The sequence below is a fragment of the Bos indicus genome, chromosome 8 (genome assembly GCF_029378745.1).
Source record: "Bos indicus isolate NIAB-ARS_2022 breed Sahiwal x Tharparkar chromosome 8, NIAB-ARS_B.indTharparkar_mat_pri_1.0, whole genome shotgun sequence".
In the NCBI taxonomy this organism is placed as follows: domain Eukaryota; kingdom Metazoa; phylum Chordata; class Mammalia; order Artiodactyla; family Bovidae; genus Bos; species Bos indicus.
The window spans coordinates 38,981,984-39,001,676 of record NC_091767.1 but is presented as its reverse complement, the minus strand read 5'-3'; the positions used below and the strand labels follow the sequence as shown (position 1 = coordinate 39,001,676).

Sequence of the window (19,693 nt, the reverse complement as noted above, 5' to 3'; positions counted from 1 at the left end):
CTATTCTGTTGCATTGATCTGTTTTCTACTCTTTTGCCAATACCACATGGTCTTCATTTCTTTGTCTTTGTAGTAAGTCTTGAAGTTTGGTGTCAGTCTTTCAGTTTAGTTTGTTTCTTTTAATATTGAATTGAGTGTTCTGGATCTTTTGCCTCTCCGTGTAAACTTTAGAACCAGTTGGTCAGTATCTATAAAATAACTTGCTGTGATTTTGATTGGGATTGTGTTGAATCTGTAGATCAAGTTGGGAAGAAATGAAGATTTTTCGTTTGTTCATTGAAACTTTGTAGATTTCCTCATATAGGTCTTACACATACTTTGAATTTGTACCTAAGTATTTTATGTTGAAACTTCTACTTATCTGTCACTAGTATATAGAAAATCAATTGATTTTTATTTATTAACACTTTATCCTGCAACCCTGCTGTAATCACTTCTTATTTTCACAAGTTTTTTGTTCATTCTTTCTGATTTTCTGTATGCTTGGCCATATCATCTAAGAACAAGTTGAATTTTTCTTCTTAATCTGTGTATCTTTTATTTCCTTTTCTTATGTTATTGCATTAGCTCAGTATGAGTTTGAAAAGGAAGGGGGTACCTACCTGATCTAATCAGTAAAACTGGTTTTTTCCAGTCAGTATGCTGTTAGCTATAGGCTTTTATAGATCTTCTTTGTCAGGTTGAAGAAGTTCCCCTCTGTTCCTAGTTTGCTGAGAATTTTTGTCCTGAATGGTGTTGAATTTTGTCAAATACTTTTTCTACATCTGTTGATTCCTTTAACCTGTTGATATGATGGTTGATTATATTAGTTTTCACATGTACCAATCTTGAAGCCCTGTAGTAAATCCCACTTGATTATGGTATATAATTCTCTTTTACGTTGTTGGATTTGATTTGCTACTATTGTGTTCAGAATTTTTGCATCTGTGTGCATGACAGATACTGGTTTGTCATTTTCTTATTTTTGTCTTTCTGGTTTTAGTATTGGGTGATGCTGGCCTCAAGGAAGGAGTTAGTATTCTCTGCTTTTATCTTCTGAAAGAGATTGTAGAAATTTTGTATAATTTTTTTCTTAAGTGTTTTATAGAATCTACCAGTGAACCCATCTGGGCTGATCCTTTCTGTCTTTGAACCTTATTAATTATCAGGTTAATTTCTTTAATAGATATAGGCTTATTTAGATTGTTTTTATTGATGGTTCTTTTTATCTGATTTGCTTGACTGTTTAAACTTAGGAATTAATATTGTTGTTGTTCAGTTGCTAAGTTGTGTCTTAACCCTTTGCAGCCCCATGGACTGCAGCACTCCAGGCTTCCCTGTCCTTTACTATTTCCCAGAGTTTGCTCAGATTCTTGTCCATTGAGTTGGTGATGCCATCCAGCCATCTCATCCTCTGCCACCCTCTTCTTCCCCTGCCCTCAATCTTTCCCACCATGAGGGTCTTTTCCAGTGAGTCGACTCAGGTGGCCAAAGTTTTGAAGCTTCAGCATCAGTCCTTCTAATGTATGTTAAGGGTTGATTTCCTTTAGGATTGACTGGTTTCCTTTAGGATTAACTTGCAGTGCAAGTGACTCTCAAGGGTCTTTTCCAGCACCACAGTTCAAAAGCATCAATTCTTCAGCCCTCAGCCTTCTTTATGGTCCAACTCTCCCATCCGTACATGACTACTGGAAAAAACATAGCTCTGACTATATGGACCTTTGTTGGCACAGTGATGTCTCTGCTTTTTAATACACTATCTAGTTTTGTCATAGCTTTTTCCTTCCAAGGAGGAAGCATCTTTTAATTTTGTGGCTGACCCCATCTGCAGTGGTTTTGGAGCCCAGGAAAATAAAATCTGTCAGTGCTTCTGCTTTTTCCCCTTCTGTTTGCCATGAAGTGATGGGACTGCATGCCATGATCTTCATTTTTTAATGTTGAGTTAGAAAAGGTTATGTTATCTTTTATTATACTTCTTAAATTATTAAAATACTGTCAGTACTTCATGATGTTATCTTAGATTTACTTATTATGACACATGAATAAAGTACAGCTTTTTTCTTCCAGCCCAGTGTATTAATTGTAACCTACAAGGAACCTGCAAAATCATCTTCTCAGTTTGGGTCCTACAAGCAAGCTGAATGGAGGCCAGATAGTACCATGATAGCTGTGTCAGTAAGTAGATTTTTTTTTTCTTATGAAATCATTACATTGCATCTAAATTGGATTTTCTTCAGTGAGATATTTTTACTCTTTCACACCCTTTAGTATTTACTGTCTGTGATAGCAGTTGTTCTATTTAGGTTACTCCTCCTACTATATCTTCTTTCTTGATTCTTCTACTTCTTCCCATCCCTAAATGGTGCCTACTTTGTTTTCTTTTTATTCCTCTCATTTTCCTTAAAGTCTAATCCAGATTTTTTAAGCTTTCGTCTATATTCACATGGTATTCTCAAATTTATACTATGAATCCTTCCCTTTATTCCCAAGGATGTTTCACAAAAATGATAAATTTTGTGTTTATGTCATACAACATTCTCATATCCATTTGAATTCATTTCTGTATCTCTTCTCTGGTCCATTAATGTGCTTAGATCTGGTTGATCTTACCTTTTAAAATTCTATTTTTTCATTGTCATCATCACCTAATTTGTGAAGTAGCATCGTTAACATTTATTGAGCACCTTCTATGAAAGTGTTGTTATAATTAGATTATGTGCATCATCTCTTTTAATCTTTAAATGAACACTTCAAAGTAAATACAATTGCCGTTTCTAGTAGATTAGTGTATTGAGGGTTTGAGAAATTAAGTTTTATCCAGTTACACAGATAGTATATATTAGAGAGAAGGGCTTTAAAATGAGGTACTTAGATTCCATTTACTGTCCTTTCAACTACTGCACTAATTTATCTCTCTGCTTTCAATCCTTTTCCAGTTCATGCTGTTTAATACTGACTGGGTTAATCATCCAAAAATGCCTCCATAAAATAAAAAATATTGAGTAGTTACTCACTTCCTATAGAAAGGTTTAGCAGATTACCAACTATGTATCATATCTACTCTGCTTCCTGTTGGTATGTGGACTATAAGAATAGTTTTGCATATTTAAATGATTGAAAACAATCAAAGAGGAAAAATATTTTTGACAGTTGAAAATTATTTAAAATTTAAATTTTACTATCCATAAATAACATTTCCTTGAAAATACCTATTTATTTACATGTTGTTTATGGCTGCTTTCAAGTGACAGCATCTGAGTTGAATACTCCCAACAGTGACCATATATGGTGCTTCATCTCTTCACTCTTCTGCTCAGTGTACTATAAATTATAATGAAACATTTATAAATTTTGTGTTTCAAGTACCATGCATATTGCTATACTGTGACATTTCATATTATTTTTATTACTAGTGCATAAGGAATGAAATCGTGTAGGAATGAAATCGTGTCGGAATGAAAGAAGTGAAAAATAAATTTTGAATGTCATGCTTTTAAAGCACATGGGAGTGTGCATTATTTTACTATTGAATCAGATGGCAACATATTGTTTATTTTAGAATGACTATAGTGATGTGAAAAGAATACAATGTAAGTTGACATTACCCAGCTAAGTACTCATCATAGTATTCTCAACTCACTGAAATTAGTAGTCAGGAAAAGTTAGAAAATTTAAAATGGACTCTTATCACATCAGAACTTTTTTCACAAACATAAACAATTAAAATGAAAGTGCAATCAAAGTACATTTCCTTGGTTCTTACGATGAACTGACAGATGTTAATTCTTCTCAGTTGTTATTTGAATAGTTAAGGCAGAGTGTGAAATGATTATGAATTATTCCCCATGAATAGCATGTGTGAAACAATAGGTAAAAATTTTTCAAAAAGGTTGAGAAAGCACTAATTCGGTATAACCTGAAGTAGAATCTGCTAACGTGTTTTAATTGATGGTGGTAAAAACATGGAGCAGAAAAAGGCTTAGTTGGCAAATTTACAAAACTAATCCTTGTGTAAACATTGTAAAACAGATGGTTATATTTTAAGTTTTTGTTAGAAATAGAAGCTGAATATTCTGACTTACCCAAGCCCAAAGCCTTTCAATGACTTAGCAGTCAGAAATTTATATGTGGTTAAGCCATTTTGATGACAACTAATGCAGATGACGCCACCCTTACGGCAGAAAGTGAAGAGGAACTCAAAAGCCTCTTGATGAAAGTGAAAGAGGAGAGTGAAAAAGTTGGCTTAAAGCTCAACATTCAGAAAACGAAGATCATAGCATCTGGTCCCATCACTTCATGGCAAATTGATGGAGAAACAGTGGAAATAGTGAAAGACTTTATTTTCTTGGGCTCCAAAATCACTGCAGATGGTGACTGCAGCCATGAAATTCAAAGACGCTTACTCCTTGGAAGGAAAGTTATGACCAACCTAGATAGTATATTCAAAAGCAGAGACATTACTTTGCCAACAAAGGTCCATCTAGTCAAGGCTATGGCTTTTCCTGTGGTCATGTATGGATGTGAGAGTTGGACTGTGAAGAAGGCTGAGTGCCGAAGAATTGATGCTTTTGAACTGTGGTGTTGGAGAAGACTCTTGAGAGTCCCTTGGACTGCAAGGAGATCCAACCAGTCCATCCCAAAGGAGATCAGTCCAGGGTGTTCATTGGAAGGACTGATGCTGAAGCTGAAACTCCAATACTTTGGCCACCTCATGCGAAGAGTTGACTCATTGGAAAAGACCCTGATGCTGGGAGGGATTGGGGGCAGGAGGAGAAGGGGATGAGAGAGGACGAAATTGCTGGATGGCATCACCGACTCGATGGACATGAGTTTGGGTAAACTCTGGGAGTTGGTGATGGACAGGGAGGCCTGGCGTGCTGTGATTCATGGGGTCGCAAAGAGTCCTACACAACTGAGCAACTGAACTGATTGTTTGAATTACAAGTAATGTCAGGCTGCTTTTTATACTTCCATTGCTGTCAAAAGTTAACAAGAAGTGAGATGTCTAAGACAGTTTAGCAATGGATATTTTTTCTGAACTCAAAACCATGGTTCTGATAATATTTTTTTGAACTTTGATGCCGTTGTGGAAGAAATTTCCATATTTCAGAACCCATTAATTGTACAAATGAGGAGTGCTTCCACCTGACCTTCAGTTGGAAGTGATTACAATGTAATGACATGTTAACATGCAAACATAAAAGAAATCTAGTAGACTTTATAATTGCCTATCAAGTAATGAATGTATTCAATTAAAATCATGCTCATGGATTGATATCAGTATTTGGCAGTATGGGTTTGAAAAGACATTTTCACATGAAATTTGTAAAATTACAGATTAGCATTGAGGAAACTTTGAGGAATCAATTTTGATCATCAGATCAGGTCAGATCAGTCGCTCAGTCATGTCCGACTCTTTGCAACCCCATGAATCGCAGCACACCAGGCCTCCCTGTCCATCACCAACTCCCGGAGTTCACTCAGACTCATGTCCATCGAGTCGGTGATGCCATCCAGCCATCTCATCCTCTGTCGTCCCCTTCTCCTCTTGCCCCCAATCCTCCCAGCATCAGAGTCTTTTCCAATGAGTCAACTCTTCACATGAGGTGGCCAAAGTACTGGAGTTTCAGCTTTAGCATCATTCTTTCCAAAGAAATTCCAGGGCTGATCTCCTTCAGAATGGACTGGTTGGATCTCCTTGCAGTCCAAGGGACTCTCAAGAGTCTTCTCCAACACCACAGTTCAAAAGCATCAATTCTTCGGCACTCAGCCTTCTTCACAGTCCAACTCTCACATCCATACATGACCACAGGAAAAACCATAGCCTTGACTAGACGAACCTCTGTTGACAAAGTAATGTCTCTGCTTTTCAATATGCTATCTAGGTTGGTCATAACTTTCCTTCCAAAGAGTAAGCGCCTTTTAATTTCATGGCTGCAGTCACCATCTGCAGTGATTTTGGAGCCCAGAAAAATAAAGTCTGACACTGTTTCCACTGTTTCCCCATCTATTTCCCATGAAGTGATGGGACCGGATGCCGTGATCTTTGTTTTCTGAATGTTGAGCTTTAAGCCAACTTTTTCACTCTCCACTTCACTTTCATCAAGAGGCTTTTGAGTTCCTCTTCACTTTTTGCCATAAGGGTGGTGTCATCTGCATATCTGAGGTTATTGATATTTCTCCCGTCAATCTTGATTCCAGCTTGTGTTTCTTCCAGTCCAGTGTTTCTCATGATGTACTCTGCATATAAGTTAAATAAACAGGGTGACAATATACAGCCTTGACGAACTCCTTTTCCTATTTGGAACCAGTCTGTTGTTCCATGTCCAGTTCTGACTGTTGCTTCCTGACCTGCATACAGATTTCTCAAGAGGTAGATCAGGTGGTCTGCTATTCCCATCTCTTTCAGAATTTTCCAGTTTATTGTGATCCATGCAGACAAAAGCTTTGGCATAGTCAATAAAGCAGAAATAGATGTTTTTCTGGAACTCTCTTGCTTTTTCCATGATCCAGTGGATGTTGGCAATTTGATCTCTGGTTCCTCTGCCTTTTCTAAAACCAGCTTGAACATCAGGAAGTTCACGGTTCACATATTGCTGAAGCCTGGCTTGGAGAATTTTGAGCATTACTAGCGTGTGAGATGAGTGCAATTGTGCAGTAGTTTGAGCATTCTTTGGCATTGCCTTTTGATCATAGGGAATACTAACTTTAGTTTTAATTGAAATATAGTTAATTTACAGTGTTGTGTTAGTTTCTGTTGTACAGCAAAGTGATTCAGTTATATATATATATTTACATCCTTTTCCTTTGTGGTTTGTTACAGGATATTAAATATAGTTCCCTGTGCTGTATAGTAGGACCTTGGTTATTTATTACATATTTAGTTGTCTGTATCTGCTAATCCCAAATTCCTGATTTATCCTTCCTACCCCTCCTTCCCCCTTTAGTAACCATAAATTTGTTTTCTATGTCTGTGAGTCTGTTTCTGTTTTGTGAAAAAGTTCATTTGCATCATATTTTAGATTCCATATGTAAGTGGTATCATATAATATTTGTCTTTGTGTATCTGACTTACTTTCCTTATGATAATCTCTGAGTCCATCCATGTTGCTGCAAATGGGCATTATTTCATTCTTTCTACTGCTGAGTAATAATTCCTCTGTATGTACAACATCTTTTATTCATTCATCTGTCGATGGACACTTAGGTTGCTTTCCTGTCTTTGTTGTTGTTCAGTTGCTAAGTCGAGTCTGACTCTGCAACCCCATGGACTGCAGCATGCCACACTATCTCCCAGAGTTTGCTCAGACTCGTGTCCATTGAGTCGATGATGCCATCTAACCATCTCAGTCTCTATTGCCCTCTTCTCTTGTACTCAGTCTTTTCCAGCATCAGGGTCTTTTCCAGTCAGTAAGCTCTTCAAATCAGGTGGCCAGGGTATTGGAGCTTTAGCTTCAGCATCTGTCCTTCCCAGTGAATATTCAGGGTTGATTTCCTTTAGGATTGACTAGTTTCATCTCCCTTCTGTTCAAGGGACTCTCAAGAGTCTTCTTCAGCACCCCAGTTTGAAAGCATTAATTCTTTGGCACTCAGCTTTCTTTATGGTCCAACTCTCCCATTTGTACATGACTACTGGAAAAACCATAGCTTTGACTATACAGACCTTTGTCACCAATGTAATGTTTCTACCTTTTGTTATCCTGTCTAGATTTGTCATAGCTTTCCTTCCAAGGAGCAAGCCCTGTCAGGATTTACTTCTGGGAGCAGTCACAGCATGCTTTTTGGTAACTGTGTTGTATTCCCACATGGCTCAGCAGGTAAAGTGTCTGCCTGCAATGCAGGAGATGCAGGAAATGCAGGTTTTGGTCCCTGGGTTGGGAAGATCCTCTGGAGAAGGAAATGGCTACCCACTCCAGTATTCTTGCCTAGGAAATTGCATGGACAGAGGAGCCTGGCAGGCTATAGTCCATCAGGGGGCAAGAGAGTCAGACACCATTTAAAGAATAAGAACAACAGCAACTGAGAAAAGAAGAAAGTTAGGAATGTGGTTTCAGTCTTTCCGACTTAGCAGAAGCTAACTTAAAGTAAACCATTTTATCCCATTGTTCAACTTTCATTTGCCTCTGCCTGCAAGAGAGGTTATATTTTATCTTCATTTTTTATATTATAATGTACAATAATTTCGGACAAGGCAATGGCAACCCACTCCAGTCCTCTTGCCTGGAAAATCCCATGGATGGAGGGGCCTGGTAGGCTGCAGTCCATGGGGTCGCTAGGAGTCGGATACGACTGAGCGACTTCACTTTCACTTTTCACTTTCATGCATTGGAGAAGGAAATGGCAACCCACTCCAGTGTTCTTGCCTGGAGAATCCCAGGGACAGGGGAGCCTGGTGGGCTGCTGTCTATGGGGTTGCACAGAGTCGAATACGACTGAAGCGACTTAGCAGCAGCAGCAGTACAATAATGTAGAATAATACAGATGGAGAACTATTAGTTTTTTGATAATAGTTTAGTAAGGTCACTGGTATTTTTGTATTATCTGTTTAGTGAGGCAATCACTTGAAGTAGGAATTATTCTTGCCTTGAAAATTCCATGGACAGTGGAGCCTGGCCTGGACTGCATGGGGTCACAAGGAGTTGAACACGACTGATCACACACAGTACAAAGCAATCATTCTTCTTTGCAGTCATTTGTACTAAAAGAAAATCTATCATGGGACACATAAAAATAATCTTAAAAATTGTATATTACCATGCCATGTGTATTAGATAAGTGAACTTTCTAGATAATTAGAAGTTTAATTGGATTCTAGAGTTTTGTAGTTTTGATGGTTCTTTGTCTCAAATGTATTTTACATTTTCTTAGACTCATACATGAATCCATTGATTGTGAATTAACTACTTAAAAATTGAGTTATTATGATGGTTAACTTTTTTGGTGTCTGCTGTGTGCTAGGCACTATTTAAGTGCCTATGTGTATTAAAATTATTTTTCATAACAACCCTCTGATGATAGGTAATTTTGTTACTTCCATCATAGAGTTGAGTTGACTGTGGTAGATAGGTTAAAGCACCCGCCCCAGATTACATACCGGAGAAGGCAATGGCACCCCACTCCAGTACTCATGCCTGGAAAATCCCATGGACGGAGGAGCCTAGTAGGCTGCAGTCCATGGGGTCGCTGAGAGTCGGATACGGCTGAGCGACTTCACTTTCACTTTTCACTTTCCTGCATTGGAGAAGGAAATGGCAACCCACTCCAGTGTTCTTGCCTGGAGAATCCCAGAGACAGGGGAGCCTGGTGGGCTGCCGTCCATGGGATCGCACAGAGTCGGACACGACTTAAGCGATTTAGCAACAGCCCCAGATTACATAGATACTGTGTACCTCAGATCAGACTACTGATAATGAAATTCTAACCCATGAAGCCTGGTTCTAGAATTTGAAAGTCTTAATAATTTTGCTTTACTGCCTTTCACTGTTAGCATGGTTGTTTAATCCTACTAGTTATTATGGAATAAAGCTTAATCTAGGAGATATTTTGCAATTTGCTTTTACAAAAACATCAATAGACTGTGTGAGAAGCATATACAGTTGTATGACCTGTAGAGCAATACAGCATCATTCTCTGTCTGCACTTTTAAGTCAAAACCAAAGCAATTTTTACGGCCTTCCCCCCAATTGCCAAGAATAGTCATTGTGTGCTCTGGCATGAAAATTCTATTACTGTATCATCCACAGAGCCACAGTTACCTCCTTATCAAATTGTGCTTTGATATTTTAAGTGTGAGAAAGAAAATCCTTTACCATTTGAAGAATTGGCCCATAGTGTTTGGGAGTGTTTTCTCTGAATATCAAAAGTAGAATATCATTTTAGTAGATATGATACTAGGCCATAAATATCCCTACAGTTTTCCTCAGTTTCAGACAATTAATATATATATATATGTGCACTGCTGCTTAGTCACTTCAGTCATGTCCGACTCTGTGTGAACCCCATAGATGGTAGCCCACCAGGCTCCGCCGTCCCTGGGATTCTCCAGGCAAGAACATTGGGGTGGGTTGCCATTTCCTTCTCCAATGCATGAAAGTGAAAAGGGAAAGTGAAGTCGCTCAGTTGTGTCTGGCTCTTCTCGACCCTGTGGACTGCAGCCTACCAGGCTCCTCCATCCGTAGGATTTCTAGGCAAGAGTACTGGAGTGGGGTGCCATCACTTTCTCTGATATATGTGCACAAGGAACATTAAAATGAATTTTAAGTGCTGTCTCATTCCTAGCACTCTATGTGGCAAGTAGCACCAATGTATTAGGCATATGCATAAATATTTTTATTGAGGCTTTGCTTATAATAGGAAAAAACCTGGAGTCTCTTGATTCTGCATTCTCTTCCAATCACCAGTATTTTGCTAAATCCTGACTCTAATTTATTGGCATCCTCTTTATTCTCATTGTCATTACCTTAGCACAGGCCTTTAGTATATTTTGTAGAATGGCTAGAACTCAAAACTTTTAGCTATTTTTTTTTTTGTCTACTTGAAATGTGCCTAAATTATACATAGCTGTTTCTAAATCACAGCCCTTATTCTTACTTTTAAACCTTTTGGTGGCTTCTCCTTGTATTCAAAATGTGTTCTAAACTTCTTAGTCTAATATTCAGGGCATCTTGTGATCTGGCCTCAACATGCCATTCCAACTCTGTTTCTCCTTGCTACCCTTGATATTCTCTTTCACACTTAGCTAGGTGGAAGTGTACATTGTTCTGCCACAACATGAGAGTTACTGTAACATGTATTAGAATATAACTTTTTTTTTGAATAAGGGAAAAACATCAGTTTAACTTAGAATTCCTGTTGTTTCGTTGTCGGGTTTTTTCCCCCCTCTTGCTAACATGGTAATGTATTGAGTCGCCAAGTAACAGCCGAAAGCAAAGAGAGTGGACTACGACAAGTTGTAGAGGAATATAGTGTTCTACATAGTACTCATTCATCTCTCTCTCTTTTTCATCTTGGTTTGACCAAACACTGTTTTGGAAATGATTGCTCTTCTCCTGAATGTCTTTGAATTTTGCTCTTATTTCTATAACTTGGTGTCCTTTAATTGTACTATTTATATTCCCTTAAATTTTATATGTCCTTAAGTTACACTGTTTTTGTTAGAGTTGTTATTTTTCACATTTAATATCTAACTTCAAAATGGTGGCTCAGAACAACCATTTGTTTGCTCTCCTGTGATTTGCTATGGGTTTGGTCAAGCGGTTCTCCTGATCTCAGTACCTGTAGTACTGATGTGACTGCAGACATCTGACAGCTCTGTTGATGCTGGATGGTCTTTTAGTTACATGTCTGGTAGTTGACTGTTGCTGTCCACTTTGGTTTTCTTTGTAACTTCTTATTTTCCAGTAGGCTAGATAAGGTTTGTTTGTTTGTTTGTTTTTCACTGTGATGGTAGAAGCTTTTCAAGAGAGCAAAAGTTTCCAAGTCCAGCCATCATTTCCATTCCATTTTTCTAAATAGCTTTATTGAAGTACAGTTGATATACAATAAACTGCACATACTTGAAATGTACAATTAGATTAATTTTGAAACTGTAACTACAATCAAGTTAGTGAACAGATGAGCAGCTGCAGAGGTTTCCTTCTACCCTTTTGTAATTCTTCCCTCCTGCCATGATGTACCTTCCTCTAAAACCAATTGATTTGCTTTCTGTCAGTAGATGAGTAGAGTTTTAAATAGATGGAATCATCCAATGTATGCTTTTTTTCTAATTTACTTTACTGACATAATTTGAGTACAGTTATTTTGAGATTCAAGCATGTTGTCATGAATCAGTAGTTCATGCTGAGTAGCGTTCCATCTTATGGATATAACACAATTGGCTTATCCATTTATCTGTTGATGGGCATTTGAGTTGTTTACAGTTTTGGTCTATTTCAAGTAAAGCATTATGGACGTTCAAGTACAAATCTTGATGTGGATATATATCTCCTTTTTTCTTGGGTAAATAACTATGAATGGAACAGCTAGATCAAAAGGTAGGTACCTTATGTTTAACTTTTTAAGGAAATGCTAGACTTTTTACAGAGTAATTGTATCAGTGTACATCCTTGCCAGCAATGTACAGGAGTTTTCATTCCTCTTTGCCAGTTTATGGTATGCCTTTTTAAATTTAGTTATTCTGATGGGTGGTGGTATCTGATTATAGTTATAATTTACATTTCTATAATGACTAATGATGTTGAACATCTTTTCATTTGTTTATTTGCCATTTACCCATTTTATTTATTTATTATTTGCTTTCTTTTTGACTTTTTAGACTTCTTAGTATATTTTGGATAAAAGTCCTTTATTACACATATGCTTTACAAAGAATTTCTCCTAGTATGTTACTTGTCTTTTCATTCTGTTAACAGTGGTTTTCCAATGAAGTACTTAATTTTGATGAAGTCCAGTTCATTCTTCTTTTTTTTTTTTAATGTGTCATATCTTCTTCCTGTGCTTTCTTTTAGAAATCTTACTGATTTAGGTTTTATATTTAGGTCTGTGCTGTATGTTGAATTAACTTTTGTATATGGTGCAGGGTATGGTTCCAAGTTAATTGTTGCCTGTTGATTCTCAGTTGTTCAACACAGTCTGTTGAAAAGGTTATCCTTTCTACACTGCATTTCTTTTGCATCTTTGTCATAAATCAGTTGTCTTTGTGTGGGGGGGGTTTTGGTCTGCATTCTCTTCAGTTCCATGAAGTGTTTGTCTGTCTTTATGTTAATACAGTATTACTTTGATTACTCTAGCTCTGTAATTATTTTTGAAATCATATAGTGTTACTTTTTCAACTTTCTTTTCAAAGTTGCTTTCACTGTTGTACGAGCTTTTGTTTCCATATGAATTATAGAATGACCTAGTTGGTTTCTATGAATATGACTGCTGGACTTCTGATTGGAATTGTGTTGGATCTGTGGATCCATTTGAGGAGAGTTGTCATCTTTGCAGTATTGAATCTTCTGACCTATAAACAAGTTATATCTCTTATTTAGATATTTTTAACTTCATCAGTGTTTTATTATTAGTGTACAAGTATTTCACATCTTTGGCCAGATTTATCTCAAAGTATTTTATATTTTTTTATTTTTTTGAAAACTTAATTTTCTAATTGTTCATATCTAATATATAGAAATGCAGTTGATTTTTCTGTTGATCTTGTATCTTACAACCATGCTAAACTCACTTATTCTACTACTTTTTTTGTAGATCTCATCATATTTTCTCAAAAGACTATGATATCAATCTGGATACTTTTTATTCCTTTTTCTTTATTGATTTTATTGGTAAGACTGTCCAGTACAATTTTGAATAGGAAAGTATTTATCTTTTGGTATTAAGAATCATAGGTATTTTTAAAATTCTCTTTATTACGTGGTAAAAGTTAACCCTCTCGTTAATTTGCTGATAGTTTTTAATTAGAAGTGTTATATTGGATTTTGTTTGATGCCTTTTTTGTATTTATTGAGACGATCATAAAATTTTCCTTTTTTAGTTTGTTAATATTGTAAATTACATTTATTGATTTTTGAATGTTAAACCAACCTTGTATTCCTGAATAAACATGATCTGTTATTCGGACAATACATTGTTAGATTTAATTTGCTAAAACTTTGTTTAGAAATTTTACATAGGTGTTAATAAAGGATATTGGTTTGTAGTTTCTTTTCCTCAAAATGTCTTTATCATTTTTTGGTGTGAAGGTAATGCTGGCCTCATAAAATGAGATCAAAATTTTCCATCCTTTTTGGTTTTTTAGATGACTTTGTGTTGAATCGATATTGTCTCTTTTCTAAATATTTGGTAGAATTCACCAATGATAGCATCTGGGCCTAGAGTTTTGTTTTGTGGAAAGGATTTAATTTCTTTAGTAGATACAAGCAAGTTTGACAGTTTATGTCTTTCACGGAATCTATCCGTTTCATCCAAGTTGTAAATTTACTGTCATAAAGGTATTCACAGTACTCACTTGTTATTTTTAAATGTGTGTAAACTATGTAGTGATGTCACCTCTCTCATTTCTGATAGTGGTTATCCTGTTTCTTTTTTTCCTGGACACTATGACTAGACGTATAGAAGATCTTAATGATCTTTTTTAAAAACAAAACAAAACCCAGATTTTAGTTTCATTGATTTTCTTTTCTGTTTCACTGATTTCCATGCTGATCTCTATTATTTTCTTTATTTTAAAAACTTGTTTACTTTTGGTTTCATTTGCTCATCTGTTTCTAGTTTAAAGTAGAACCCAGGGTCGCTGATTTGGCCTTATTCTTTTTTTCTAATACAGGCATTTGAAGCTATAAAGTTTCCCTTAAGCACTGCTGTAATAATACCCCACTAATTCCTGTGTTTTTCTAAATTTATGTCTTGATTTCTTCTTTTGTGAATTACTTAGAAGCATATATATATTTGAGAGTTCTCCAGAAAGCTTCTGTCATCAGTTTCTAGTTTAATTCTGTTGGGGTCAAGAAACATATATTATATACATTTTATTTTTAATATTCTTATTTTAAAAGTCAGTTATCTTTTAAAGAAGTTTAAGTGAAACAAATGAAATTTGTATTAAATTTAATGCAGCTTTTTTTTTCCCCCTCTTACCCCTCTCCTTTGGGAACTCTGTCTATGTGTATGTTGGGCTGTAATTTACTGATACTTTATGAGTTTTAGTCTTTTTGCATGTGTTTCATTAAGGGTAATCTTTATTGCTATGCTTTTATGACCAGTAAACTTTTTAATGTCTAATCTGCCATTAATTCCTTTTAGTGTATTTTTATCTCAGATAGTTTAGTTTTTTTATCCCTAGAGTTTGGTTTGGGTTTTCTATGTTCCCTAGCCTTTGAACATATTGAACACAGTTATAACTGTTCTCAGTGTCCTTTTTCGCTAATTCTAACATCAGATTGAATTCTGGATCATTTTTGATTGGTTGAGTTTTCTTCTTACTGTGTGTCTTGTGTTCTTCTGCCTGTCTACATATGTAGTAATCTTTCATTGGATGCCAGACATTATGGTTTTACTTTGTTGTTTGCTGGATTTTTTTGTGGTCCTATAAATCTTTAGCTTTATCCTGGGAAGTGCTTATGTTACTTGGAGGCAGTTTGGTGTGTTCATATTTTGTTTTGTGGGTTTGTATTGCAAGTGTTGGAATAATACTCAATCTAGAGCTAATTATTCCCTACTACTAAGACAACACCTTTCTAAGGTTTACCACAGCCATACCTGAAAACACTGTTATGAGCAACTAATCAAAGCTGTGTGCATTATGAGTTTTCTCAGTCTTGCTGATGGGACAGGGACTGTTTTCAGGACTGTTTGAACACCACGCACTGTTCGCTTTTCTAATCCTTTTGGTTTTCTTCTACATTGGTAGTGTCTTCACATGCATATGCTTATTGGTGCTCTTTGATTCTTTCTCCATAGAACTCTCTTGTCTCTGGTAGTACTCTGTCATACAAATTGTAAATGCCTGTTCTTCCTGAACTTTCAGCATCATCTTCTCAACACCGGGAGTCTCCTAGGCTTTGTCTCCATTTCCCTTATCAGTGCTGTGACCTGAGAACTCTCAACAGAGTAAGCTGAAACAGTAGAACTCAGCTCAGTTTCCCATCTCTCAGGGATCACTGGCCTTCACTGCTGATATCAGTGTTTTGAAACCATTGTTTCATATATTTTGCTTGGTTCTGGGTTGTTTATTTCAGATGGGAGCATAAACTATCTTCAACTTAATTCATCTTGGTTAGAACCAGAAGTCTTCAAGTGCTCTGGTATAAAACAGTGTTATAGAACTAGGAATAATAATGTGACGACTATTTGTATCAAAAGATATTCATCACCTGTGTTTGAGAGAATGTGCTATTTACAACTTTTTGTTATTTTTCATTTAAATATATACATATGTATGTGCAAAGTCTGAAAGTATTCAAAATGTTAAATCACTTTTTTAGAGGAATGATGTAGAGTAATTTTATATACTTCACATGTATAATAAAGAAATATAGCTAAAAACAGAAAACACCATTTATGAATCAGTGTAAAGAATTTTAAAATGTTCTTCTGTCAGCCATATTTGAAACCTAATATGACCATGTGTTGGGATAAAAGATCTAAATCATCAAATCCATATCTCTTAAATTATTATAGAAATCCTTATGATTCCATGATTCAAGTCATTGGAGCCAGATGCATAAATCCATTCTGTCCCTTATGGTAAAAATGGTATATGCAAAGGAAGAAATGCCCTGTGACTTGAAATTCTAAAGTATCTGGTGAATTCATGTGCAGTAAAAGCATTTGGTTGGTAGAAGAAAGTATTGGTAAAGAAGCTGCCTACAGGTTAAGCATTAGTTATATGTAACTGTTGATTTGTCTAATTACGCAGTTGAAAGTGAAAGTAAAGTCGTGTCTGACTCTTTGCTACCCCGTGGAGTGTAGCCTACCAGGCTCCTCTGTCCATGGGATTCTCCAGACAAGAGTACTGGAGTGGGTTGCCATTTCCTTCTCCAGGGGATCTTCCCAACCCAGTGATTGAACCTGAGTCTCCCACATTGGAGGCAGACGCTTTAACCTCAGCCACAGGATAATTGCTTTACAGTGTTGTACTTGTTCACAGTTAGATTTAAATTCTTCCTCTTTACAGAAAGTTACTATTTCTGGTATATATATCATTCATCAATCATAAAATAATTTTAAAACACATTTAATTTGAAGTGCCTAGTGAAACGTCCCAAATGCCCAAACACAGCAGAATAAAAACAGGCAGTTAATAACAATGATAACCATATCACCTACCACCACCAGAGAATTCAGTCTGTTCTTTTTAAAATGTGGAATTAAGTGAGGTAATTTGCGTGATTTTTTAAATGTCTATTACTAGATTTGCAATTTTAAAAAATGAAGCCTAATATTTATGCCTCTGTTTATTGCCTTGTTGGTATCTTTTATGTTATTGTTTGTAGTTCTTTCTTCTAAGTGGCATTAAGTGAGACGTGTGTTTTTTCTATCCTCCATTTAAGTAATGATTTCCTTCTTTCATTGCCTTAATACCCTTTATCCTTATGATCTTATGGCCCTAATGCATGGATATACAAAAGACATGAACATAAAGAATGTCATATAAATTGCCTGCAGGTCATTGGACCTCTGTATAGTCCAGTTCAGTAGCTCAGTCGTATGCAACTCTTTGTGACCCCATGGAATGCAGCACGCCAGGCCTCCCTGTCCATCACCAACTACTAGAGTTTACTCAAACTCATGAGTCAGTGATGCCATCCTACCATCTCATCCTCTGTTGTCCCCTTCACCTCCTGTCTTCAGTCTTTCCCAGCATCAGGGTCTTTTGAAGTGAGTCAGTTATTCGTATCAGGTGGCCAAAATATTGTAGTTTCAGCTTCAGCATCAGTCCTTCCAGTGAATATTCAGGACCAGTTTCCTTTAAGATGGACTGGTTGAATCTCTTTGCAGTCCAAAGGACTCTCAAGAGTCTTCTCCAACACCACAGTTCAAAGGCATCAGTTCTTTGGAGCTCAGCTTTCTTTATGGTCAACTCACATCCATTCATAACTACTGGAAAAACCATATCTTTGACTAGATGGACCTTTGTTGGCAAAGTAATGTCTCTGCTTTTTAATATATTGTCCAGGTTGATGATAACTTTTCTTCCAAGGAGCAAGCATCTTTTAATTTCATGGCTGTAGTCACCATTTGCAGTGATTTTGGAGCCCCCCAAAATAAAGTCTGTCACTGTTTCCATTGTTTCCTCATCTATTTTCCATGAAGTGATGGGACCAGATACCATGATCTTAGTGTTTTGAATGTTGAGCTTTAAGCCACCTTTTTCACTCTCCTCTTTCACTTTCATCAAGAGACTCAGTTCTTCTTCACTTTCTGCCATAAGAGTGGTGTCATCCGCTTCTGAATAACCAACAAATCACAGAAGAAATCCAGAAAGAAATCAAAATATCCATAGAAACAAATGAAAATAAAAACACAATAACCAAAAACCTATGGGATTCAGTAAAAGCAGTGCTAAGGGGAGGGTTCATAGGAATACAAGCTTACCTCAAGAAACAAGGGAAAAATCAATAACCTTACTCTACATCTAAAGCTACTAGAAAAAGAAGAAATGAAGAACTCCAGGTTAGTAGAAGGAAAGAAGTCATAAAAATTAGGGCGGAAATAAATGAAAAAGAAACAAAGAAGACTATAGCAAAAATCAACAAAGCTAAACAGACAAGCCATTAGCCAGACTTATCAAGAAAAAAGGGGAGAAGAATCAAATCAACAAAATTAGAAATGAAAATGGAGAGATCACAACAGACAACACAGAAATACAAAGGATCATAAGAGACTACTAATCAGCAACTATATGCTGATAAAATGGACTTGGAAGAAATGGACAAATTCTTAGAAAACTATAACTTTCCAAAACTAAACCAGGAAGAAATAGAAAATCTTAACAGACCCATCACAAGCATGGAAATTGAAACTGAGATCAAAAATCTTCCAACAAACAAAAGCCCAGGACCAGACAGTGTCACAGCTGAATTCTACCAAAAATTTAGAGAAGAGCTAACACCTATCCTACTCAAACACTTCCAGAAAGTTGCAGAGGAAGGTAAACTTCCAAACTCATTCTGTGAGGCTGCCGTCACCCTAATATCAAAACTAGACAAAGATGCCACAAAAAAAACTACAGGCCAATATCACTGATGAACATAGATGCAAAAATCCTTAACAAAATCCTAGCAAACAGAATCCAACCACAGATTGAAGAAATCATACATCATGACCAAGTGGGCTTTATCCCAGGGATGCAAGGATTCTTCAGTAGTTGCAAATCAATGTGATACATCACATTAACAAATTGAAAGATAAAAACCATATGATTATCTCAATAGATACAGAGAAAGCCTTTGACAAAATGCAACATCCATTTATGATAAAAACCCTCCAGAAAGCAGGCATAGAAGGAACATACCTCAACATAATAAAAGCCATATATGACAAACCCACAGCAAACATTATCCTCAATGGTGAAAAATTGAAAGCATTTCCCCTAAAGTCAGGAACAAGACAAGGGTGCCCACTCTCACCACTACTATTCAACATAGTTTTGGAAGTTTTAGCCACAGTAATCAGAGAAGAAAAATAAATAAAAGGAACCCAGAATGGAAAAGAAGAAGTAAAACTCTCACTGTTTGCAGATGACATGATCCTCTACTTAGAAAACCCTAAAGATGCCACCAGAAAATTACTAGAGCTATCAATGAATACAGTAAAGTTGTAGGATATAAAATTAACACACAGAAATCCCTTGCATTCCTATACACTAACAATGAGAAAACAGAAAGAGAAATTAAGAAAACAATTCCATTCACCATTGCAACAAAAAGAATAAAATACTTAGGAATAAATCTACGTAAAGAAACAAAAGACCTTTATATAGAAAACTATAAAACACTGATGAAAGAAATCAAAGATGACACAAATAGATGAGAAATATACCGTGTTCCTGGTTTGGAAGAATCAATATAGTGAAAATGAGTATAATACCCAAAGCAATCTGTAGATTCAATGCAAACCCATTCAAGCCATCAGTGGTATTTTTCAGGGACCTAGAACAAATAATTTCACAGTTTGTATGGAAATACCAAAACCTCGAATAGGCAAAGCAATCTTG

General features: G+C 36.3%; 1 protein-coding gene across 7 annotated transcripts in view; it reads left to right on the top strand.

Annotated features, from left to right (window-relative positions):
* Positions 1-19,693, top strand: part of RIC1 (RIC1 homolog, RAB6A GEF complex partner 1) — a 163,997-nt gene that overhangs the window by 39,150 nt on the left and 105,154 nt on the right. For 6 of the 7 annotated variants that reach the window (XM_070794213.1, XM_070794214.1, XM_070794212.1 and 3 more), the window contains exon 2: positions 2,047-2,154. The exons of the other annotated variant lie outside the window; for it this stretch is intronic. In XM_070794213.1, the coding sequence (XP_070650314.1) occupies positions 2,047-2,154 (108 nt within the window). The remainder of the gene's footprint in view (positions 1-2,046; positions 2,155-19,693) is intronic. 7 annotated transcript variants of the gene reach the window in all.